The 8898-nt window shown below is 49.8% G+C and overlaps 2 protein-coding genes across 3 annotated transcripts; one reads left to right on the top strand and one right to left on the bottom strand.

Moving 5' to 3' along the window:
* Window positions 1-4188: 4188 nt before the first annotated feature.
* Window positions 4189-5427, top strand: LOC119323223 (acetylglutamate kinase-like). Its single transcript, XM_037596818.1, has one exon. It carries the CDS (start codon window positions 4263-4265, stop codon window positions 5280-5282), a length of 1020 nt encoding a protein of 339 aa, XP_037452715.1. The 5' UTR covers window positions 4189-4262; the 3' UTR covers window positions 5283-5427.
* A 105-nt stretch (window positions 5428-5532) lies between these two features.
* On the bottom strand, window positions 5533-8442 carry LOC119323224. 2 transcript variants are annotated; one of them, XM_037596820.1, is made up of 5 exons: window positions 7894-8442; window positions 6949-7168; window positions 6745-6838; window positions 6131-6400; window positions 5533-5944 (listed from the first exon to the last, which is right to left on the bottom strand). In XM_037596820.1, exons 1-4 carry the CDS (start codon window positions 8280-8282, stop codon window positions 6162-6164), a joined length of 942 nt encoding a protein of 313 aa, XP_037452717.1. In that variant the 5' UTR covers window positions 8283-8442; the 3' UTR covers window positions 5533-5944; window positions 6131-6161. The 2 variants fall into 2 exon arrangements, with proteins under 2 accessions (XP_037452717.1, XP_037452716.1); XM_037596819.1 differs by having other exon boundaries at window positions 5533-5745; window positions 6166-6400.
* Between the last annotated feature and the right edge of the window lie 456 nt (window positions 8443-8898).

The following is an 8898-nucleotide window of genomic DNA, read 5'->3' as shown; positions in this document are numbered from 1 at the left end:
AAGAAGACTAGGCACATCAAGCGTCGCTTCAACTCCTTTCGTGAAAATGTTCAAGATGGAGACATAGATATTTGCAAAGTGCATACGGATCTGAATGTCGCAGATCCGTTGACTAAACCTCTTCCGCGAGCAAAACATGATCAACACCAGAACTCTATGGGTGTTCGATTCATCACAAGGTAACTAGATTATTGACTCTAGTGCAAGTGGGAGACTGTTGGAAATATGCCCTAGAGGCAATAATAAAATGATTATTATTATATTTCCTTGTTCATGATAATTGTCTATTATTCATGCATAATTGTGTTATCCGGAAATCATAATACATGTGTGAATAAATAGACCACAACATGTCCCTAGTGAGCCTCTAGTTGACTAGCTCGTTGATCAACTGATAGTCATGGTTTCCTAACTATGGACACTGGATGTCGTTGTTAACGGGATCACATCATTAGGAGAATGATGTGATGGACAAGACCCAATCCTAAGCATAGCACAAGATCGTGTAGTTCGTTTGCTAGAGCTTTTCCAATGTCAAGTATCTTTTCCTTAGACCATGAGATCGTGTAACTCCCGGATACCGTAGGAGTGCTTTGGGTGTACCAAACATCACAACATAACTGGGTGACTATAAAGGTATACTACGGGTATCCCCGAAAGTATCTGTTGGGTTGACACGGATCGAGACTGGGATTTGTCATTCCGTATGACGGAGAGGTATCTTTGGGCCCACTCAGTAATGCATCATCATAATGAGCTCAATGTGAACAAGTGTTTGGTCACGGGATCATGCATTACAGTACGAGTAAAGTGACTTGCCGGTAACGAGATTGAACGAGGTATTGGGATACCGATGATCGAATCTCGGGCAAGTAACGTACCGATTGACAAAGGGAATTGTATACAGGGTTACTTGAATCCTCGACATCATGGTTCATCCGATGAGATCATCGAGGAGCATGTGGGAGCCAACATGGGTATCCAGATCCCGCTGTTGGTTATTGACCGGAGAGTCGTCTCGGTCATGTCTGCGTGTCTCCCGAACCCGTAGGGTCTACACACTTAAGGTTCGGTGATGCTAGGGTTGTAGAGATATTAGTATGCAGTAACCCGAAAGTTGTTCGGAGTCCCGAATGAGATCCCGGACGTCACGAGGAGTTCCGGAATGGCCCGGAGGTGAAGAATTATATATAGGAAGTCCAGTTTCGACCAGTGGGTAAGTTTCAGGGGTCATCGGTATTGTACCGGGGCCACCGAAAGGGTCCCGGGGGTCCACCGGGTGGGGCCACCTATCCCGGAGGGGCCCATGGGCTGAAGTGGGGAGGGAACCAGCCCCTGGTGGGCTGGTGCGCCCCACCCCCCTTGGGCCCCCCCTGCGCCTAAGGTTGGAAACCCTAGGGGTGGGGGCGCCTCCACTTGGCTTGGGGGGCAAGCCACCCCCTTGGCCGCCGCCCCCCCCCCCCCTTGGAGATTGGATCTCCTAGGGCTGGCGCCCCCCTAGGGGCCCTATATAAAGAGGGGGGAGGGAGGGCTGCGCACCCATGCTCCTGGCGCCTCCCTCTCCCTCCGCAACACCTCTCCCTCTCGTAGAGCTTGGCGAAGTCCTGCCGAGATCGCTGCTGCATCCACCACCACGCCGCCGTGCTGCTGGATCTCCATCAACCTCTCCTTCCCCCTTGCTGGATCAAGAAGGAGGAGACGTCTTCCCAACCGTACGTGTGTTGAACGCGGAGGTGCTGTTCGTTCAGCACTAGGATCATCAGTGATTTGGATCACGACGAGTACGACTCCCTCAACCCTGTTCTCTTGAACGCTTCCGCTCATGATCTACAAGGGTATGTAGATGCACTCCTCTCTCTCGTTGCTAGATGAACTCCATAGATTGATCTTGGTGAAGCGTAGAAATTTTTTATTTTCTGCAACGTTCCCCAACAGGGTCATATGCCTGACCTATACGCCCCACCCAAGGTCACTACCCTAGAAGCAAAGACATTCAAAGAACAGCAGAGAGTATCAATTAAAGTCGTCGAGTGCAATCCACTCGACCAGTCACCTCACTCGGATACCCCCACTTTCACTCGACCTGGATGGAGTCATTCGACCATACGGGAAACCACTCGGAGTACAGAAGACCTGAGGTCACTTAGGAGGACAACGGTCAGGCGTTCACTCTGTAGTCTTAAAGATCATTGAATACACTTTATAGCTGGCGTTACCAGTAACGCCCTGTCTCAATGTACATTGAACCCCTGTAACGGAGGTGGGCTGGGGTCCTGGCGCACTCTATATAAGCCACCTCCCTCCTCTGGGACAAGGGTTCGCACCCCTTGTAGCACACACCCATATTCCGGTCGACTGCCTCAGGGCACCGAGACGTAGGGCTTTTACCTCCTCTAAGAGGGGCCTAAACTTGTAAACTCGTGTGTACAACCTTGCCGTAGCTAGGGCCTCGCCTCCTCATACGTACCCCCTATTCTTACTGTCAGACTTAGTACCACGACAGGCAATTCATGGGGCGAAGGCCCGAGAGCAACTTAAGGCCCATAGGGTAAACCGCCATAGGTGTATGACTTATATTGTAAGGCAAGTATAGTTAGTCACCGAGCCGGACACGTTGTCTATGAGCCAGCCGGGACTCCGTGAGCCGCTGGGCATCAACCTGTGTATATAAAGGGACGACCCGGCGGCGGTTCAGGGCAAGAAACAAGAGATCGAAAGCTAGGTCAAGCGTATTTGCTCCCTGCTAATCGAGACATAAGCAATACCACCTCAAACTGGATTAGGCCTTTACCTTCACCGCAAGGGGCCGAACCAGTATAAAATCTATGTGTCCTTTGTCCCGTTTAACCCTTTTAAACTAACCTAGTTGCTCCACGACTAAGTCCTCACACTAAAACATCTACCGTGACTACTCCACGACACACCAGAATCTACTATATCACTAAACTCCCTAGAGGGTGAAGACCTATCATTCAATTGAGGATATTGGTTTTGGACTGGATTCCCAATTTGACTTGGTCAACAATTTTTAATAAGCTCTCTCGTTCAAGTGAGGTGTTCAGCAGTCTTAAATATGGTTCATGATTTTAATTTGTCAATGATTTCTCAAATCAACCATCAGCAACTAGCTTATAGAAATATATCACTCGCACATGCACTCATCATCTGACAAAAAATAAATGCCAACATGCAACACTATAACACCAATATAATTTTGGATTGAGTTCCTATTTTTCTGACTTGGTCAACAATTTTTCAACGAACTCTCTCATTCAAGTGAGGTTCTAAATTTTGAATTTGGTTCATGATTTTGATAAGTCAATGACTACTCAAATCAATCCGCAACAACCAGCTTATAAAAAACATCAGTCTCGCACCCTCTCATCACCTGACAATTTTTTGCCAACATGGGACACCATAGCACCAATTAATACATGTGGTCACCTTTTCAAGAAACTTCCCTGTATACATGTGTGCTAATTTGCAGATAACATATAATTATACCCCAGAAAGAGACCATCAAAATACCACATTGTTAATAAAAAAACATTTCACCATCTTCCACAGACACACCGATACTTTTTTTTGATGAAAAACCAACAACATCAACTGTGCAGCGTAGCGCACCCAATACTTCTAGTGAATTTTATGTTCAAACTATGTATTCATGTTTTTGATTGAATTCGAGGTTTTAAAAATAAGGATTCTGATTGCTGGGTCGGACATACACCACGTCCCGAGACATAGACATATATAATGCCTGTTCGAAACCTCTTCAGTCGCGAAACTCCACTCCGCGCGAGGAGCTCTGTTCGAGCCACTCCCTCCGCTTCGGGAGCTGCAGTTGTGGAGCGAAGAGGATCCGAACAGGGCCAATGGGCCATAGTATGGGGTCACATTTATCCGGTCCGGTTGGAAATGCTCCGAGTAAGAGGTCTGTATCAATTTGCTCGATCTTTTTTGAGATTTCTAGTCAAAGGACTGCTGAAAACATGAATGAAAAGACAAAAAACATGAACGCCTTTCTGCAAGCCTTTGACCAAAGAAATAACCACGTGCTCGTGTCAACGGCAGCCGGTTCGCACTTCGCAGAAGCGCACTCCGCAGTCACCACCAACTCCGCCCGCCTCTTCCATGTACAAGTACCGTCTCTTCCGCTGCGCCGCACCCCGCACCGCACGCCCAGCGCCGACCACCAACCCCTTCCGTCTAGGCAAGCACCCCGGCGGCGCGAACACCAAGGCTCCCCGTCGGCCGCAGCAATGCTCCTAACAAAGCCCCACCCCGCCCTCGTCCTCCCCTCCGCGTCCCTCCCAAATCCTAACCTAAACGCCGCCCGCGTCCGGCCCCTCGCCTCGTCCGCGCCCCATGGACGCCGCGGGCTCCGCGTCTCGGCCTCCTCCTCCCTGGCGCCAGCGCAGGCCGCGTCCGCGGCGCTGAACCGTGTGGACGTCCTGTCGGAGGCGCTCCCCTTCATCCAGCGGTTCAAGGGCAAGACGGTGGTGGTGAAGTACGGCGGCGCGGCCATGAAGTCGCCGGAGCTGCAGGCGTCCGTGATCCGCGACCTGGTCCTCCTCTCCTGCGTCGGCCTGCGCCCCGTGCTCGTGCACGGCGGCGGCCCGGAGATCAACTCCTGGCTGCAGCGCGTCGGCGTCGAGCCGCAGTTCCGCAACGGCCTCCGCGTCACCGACGCGCTCACCATGGAGGTCGTGGAGATGGTGCTGGTCGGCAAGGTCAACAAGCAGCTCGTCTCCCTCATCAGCCTCGCCGGCGCCACCGCCGTCGGCCTCTGCGGCAAGGACGCGCGCCTCCTCACTGCGCGCCCTTCCCCCGACGCGGCAGCCCTTGGGTTCGTCGGCGAGGTCACGCGCGTCGACCCCTCGGTGCTCCACCCGATCATCGCCTCCGGCCACATCCCGGTCATCGCCACCGTGGCTGCCGACGAGACCGGGCAGGCCTATAACATCAACGCCGACACTGCGGCGGGGGAGATCGCAGCTGCCATTGGCGCCGAGAAGCTGCTTCTGATCACCGACGTGTCCGGCATACTCGCGGACCGGGATGACCCCGGTAGCCTGGTGAAGGAGATTGATATCGCCGGCGTACGGCAGATGGTGGCCGAGGGGAAAGTGGGTGGGGGCATGATACCCAAGGTGGAGTGCTGCGTGCGCGCACTGGCGCAGGGCGTGCACACGGCCAGCATCATTGACGGCCGCGTCCCGCACTCTCTCCTGCTCGAAATCCTCACCGACGAGGGCACCGGCACCATGATCACCGGCTGAAACTTGTTTGTTTGTTGTTTCTTTTCTTTTCTTTTTTGGTTCATTCATTGGGTTGGATGGCTTGCATCCCTCATTTGTGGCAACTGTGTTTTCGATTCGAATCATGAACAAGGAATGGTGAAAGATTGCAACTTTAAGCAGAATATATACATTTCGTGGTAAGATTTTCCAATTCTTTTCAGCATTCCATCTATCGTCTGAAACTACTCGCTGGCGCTGCTCAAGCTCTATATGCAGGGCCACCGGGTTGGAAAGCATTACACGATGAAGAATCCCCATTGACTTTCAGTTACAGAAACGAAAAACAGACTCAAAACAAACAATACCTTTACAACAGTTTCATGGGCAAATGATTACAGCCCAGTAATAATCAATGTACAAGTTTCGTGTGCCTGTGATGTCCTACATAACGTGTTCGTAGAAATCTTGCAATCACCACACTTCGAAATCCCACGGCTCATAACTGTATCCAAAAGCACCAGGAAATAAAATAAGATAAGCACACTGCATGCAAGCTTAAACATTTAACTACGATCAACCATGGTTACCACACGGGCAATGTAAATTCGGGGGCCTTTCAAACCAAGTCCGTGATCAATCTTGACTAAACTACGCTCACTAGATGATGTGCCCCTGCACCATAACTAAGAGGGCATGAAAACCTGGGCAAGAGCTGGCGCATTGGGGCTCCGGGCCATCTTGCCACAAACCTGGGATGTCCACTAATGTGCATGTACTCTCCGTGTAAATCTGCCTCCTAGGAGGATTGTACCAAACCCCTTCTTTTCAATGCAATGAAACGCAAAAGTCTTTTGCGTTTTCTCGAAAAAAAAAGAGGGCATGAAAACACTGAAATTTAAAGTCGACGGGTTGTTGTGCTCACTTGGTACGAGCAACGGCCACCACGATGAAGACGAACACCGAGAGCATGAAGGACACCTTCACTGCATCGCTGTACAGATCAGGCTTATCTTCATCGCTTTGAGGGTGGAAGAGCATGCTGACAATCTTCACTATATTATCGAAGAATTCCGTTATTTTTGCCTGGGTGTTGGCTAGGATCCACTTAAGCACTGCAGCAGGGCCACAAGAGTTTCCCTTTCTATTAACTTCTTTGCCTGAAAGATGTGGTAGAATGCAGTAAGACTACGCATGTATGTATACCCAGACGAAAATAATAATACAACTATGATAATTAATTATTTTTGCAAGAGTACAAAAATTTGATCAAAATAGTCGTTAGATGGCATCTGCCTGACTACTGTTCTAGGGGGAAAAGACACTCTTCTACTCCATCCATCCCATAATATAAGAACATTTTTGACACTACACTAGTGTTAAAAACATTCTTATATTATGGGACCGAGGGAGTAGTAAACAAACAGAAACAGATATATCATATATGTGACGCTGGGGTTTATGCCAAACAAAGCTGATCATAAACATTTTAGTTTAAACATACCATCCTGAAAAGATCTCCTGAATTCTTGCACTGCCTCGTTATTCATTACAGCATCCCAGACAGTCCTATCACATGACAAGGACATAACCATTTTCTGCAAGGTAGAGAAGAACTATTTAGAAACTTGACCGTGCACAATAACACAAGTGTTACAATCAAACATGCAGCTTCTGAGAACATGAAGATAGGTTAGGAATAATTCACCTGAACATTAGGGTCTCTTTGCAATAGACGGAAGGCATCCAAAACATTCCTATGCTCCCTGGTCAGAAGAGCAGTAGAGTTGAGAACATATGCAGCAGGTTCGACCCAATCGTCTGATCCTGATGAATTGGTTGATGAAGAATGCTCCGAGTTGGACAGCAATGCTAGTTGTTTCTCAGTTTCATCTGAATTCACATCATAATAAGAACCCTCAAACACCCTGAAACGCAAAACAGTAAATCGATTAAATTAAGAGTAAAAGCAGAAACTGCATCTAAATTATCCCTTTTCAGCATAATGAGTTCTTGGATAAAGGTCTATAACACCTCATCAGAAAAATTGCTCGTTTTACGCTATTGAAATGAGTATGTCGCATTTGCTGTCAGAAAACAACAAAATAACGGAAGCAATCATCAAAAGTAGAGAGTTTGATCATTTCCTATTTAAAGGTACAAGCACCATCCAAGCCTGATTGAAAGTTGCTCCGCTGGATACTTGCGGATCCTAACACCCTATAACGTCCAGACAGCACATAGCCACAGCCACTAATTACCATTGTAACCAAATCATGGACTCGTGAATATCTCATTTTGGTGGGGTTTCAATCGATGACTGAAAGTTCTAGCGTCTATCCGCGTAAATCAATGAAGTACACGATACTGCCCCTGAGCCCCATCCAATCATGGTAAAGGAACCAATCAGTACCATAAACAGCACGCAGACAAAATAACACGTTGTGGGAGACGTTTTTGTCGTTGTGCCCGAGAGGAACCAAGTTTCTCAGATCATACTGAAGTCCGAAGTCTGGAACTTAATTGAAACCATACGAGCGAGGTTAACTCTTCAAGCCAATCGCCAACACATGGGAAGGGAGCACCGAAACGTACGTACAAATCCGCCAATCCAATCTAAGCAAGCGGACGAGCGGGAGCAAAGGAATCTTACTCTTGGATGCTAGAGAAGGCGGCGCGGACTTCATCCCCGGTGGGTGGGGACCAGAAGACAACCCTGTAGTCGCTGTCCACCTCCGCGTCGCCGGCGCCCGGAGCCGCCGCGTCGCCCGCGGCGACGACCTCCTCCCAGTCGTCCTCCCCGTCGCGGCGCAGCGTGCGGGACTCCCAGCACGCGGCGGCCGCGACGGCGGAGGGCGGGGGCGGGGACGTGGCCCGGAGGAGCATGCCGCCGCCGCGGCTGCGCGGGCGGCCCCCGGACGAGGCGGCGACGGGGGACGTGGCGGAGGTGGAGGCCCCGGCGCCGGAGCCGCCGAGCCCGGACGAGGAGCGCACGGCGCGGGTGGCGACGCGCAGGAGGTACCGGCCGGGCGGGTTCCTCATCGGACCTATCGGCGGTGACGACGGTGAGGGCTCGCCCTCGCCCACGCTATCCAATCCAATCTTCTTCTACCGCTGCTGATGCGTTCTGACTGCTTCGTCGCCGTGCGGGTGCGTGTGTGGGGATAACAAATAGTAACGGGAACGGAGTATCGACAGGGAAGTTGGTTGCGGAACCCGTCGCGGTGTGGTTTCATATCTAGTAGTAGGAGCCTAGGAGGGATGGAGAGGTGGAGTATTGCTTGGGGGCACCCAACTTGCACCTTCCGTGCGGTGTTGAGCGTGCTCATTGGTTGCTTTGTTTTCCAGTTTTTGTAGTTCAATTGAATTTGCTTTAGGTTAGCGAAAAACATCACGTGAAGCCATGTCAAACTGCTCGTGTAGAAAATTAAATAGTATACTCCCTCTGTGTCAAAATATAAGACTATTTTTACACGATCATAGTATAACAAAGTGTCTTATATTTTGATACGGAAGGGGTATAGTCGATCTTTAGAGTCTGATACATATCCCCGAAAGAAAAGAAACATATAAGCAATTCTTTTGAAACTTAGCGGAATTCATACACATAATTTAGGAAAAGTATTCAAAGCTTACATATTGGTAAAATGAAGAAACA

The sequence above is a fragment of the Triticum dicoccoides genome, chromosome 6B (assembly GCF_002162155.2).
Source record: "Triticum dicoccoides isolate Atlit2015 ecotype Zavitan chromosome 6B, WEW_v2.0, whole genome shotgun sequence".
Lineage (NCBI taxonomy): Eukaryota > Viridiplantae > Streptophyta > Magnoliopsida > Poales > Poaceae > Triticum > Triticum dicoccoides.
Note: the sequence above shows the minus strand (reverse complement) of the source record. Positions and strands in the feature narration are given on the sequence as shown.

What these genes read in the sequence shown, in the direction of transcription:
- LOC119323223 (XM_037596818.1), top strand. Translation starts at nt 4,263, where the DNA reads ATGCTCCTAACAAAGCCCCACCCCGCCCTCGTCCTCCCCTCCGCGTCC.
- LOC119323224 (XM_037596819.1), bottom strand. Translation starts at nt 8,282, where the DNA reads ATGAGGAACCCGCCCGGCCGGTACCTCCTGCGCGTCGCCACCCGCGCC. An exon ending in AAAGAGACCCTAATGTTCAG is followed by an intron (nt 6,839 to 6,948) that starts GTGAATTATTCC and finishes TCTACCTTGCAG; the next exon opens with AAAATGGTTATGTCCTTGTC. An exon ending in GTGGCCGTTGCTCGTACCAA is followed by an intron (nt 5,746 to 6,165) that starts GTGAGCACAACA and finishes TTTTGGATACAG; the next exon opens with TTATGAGCCGTGGGATTTCG.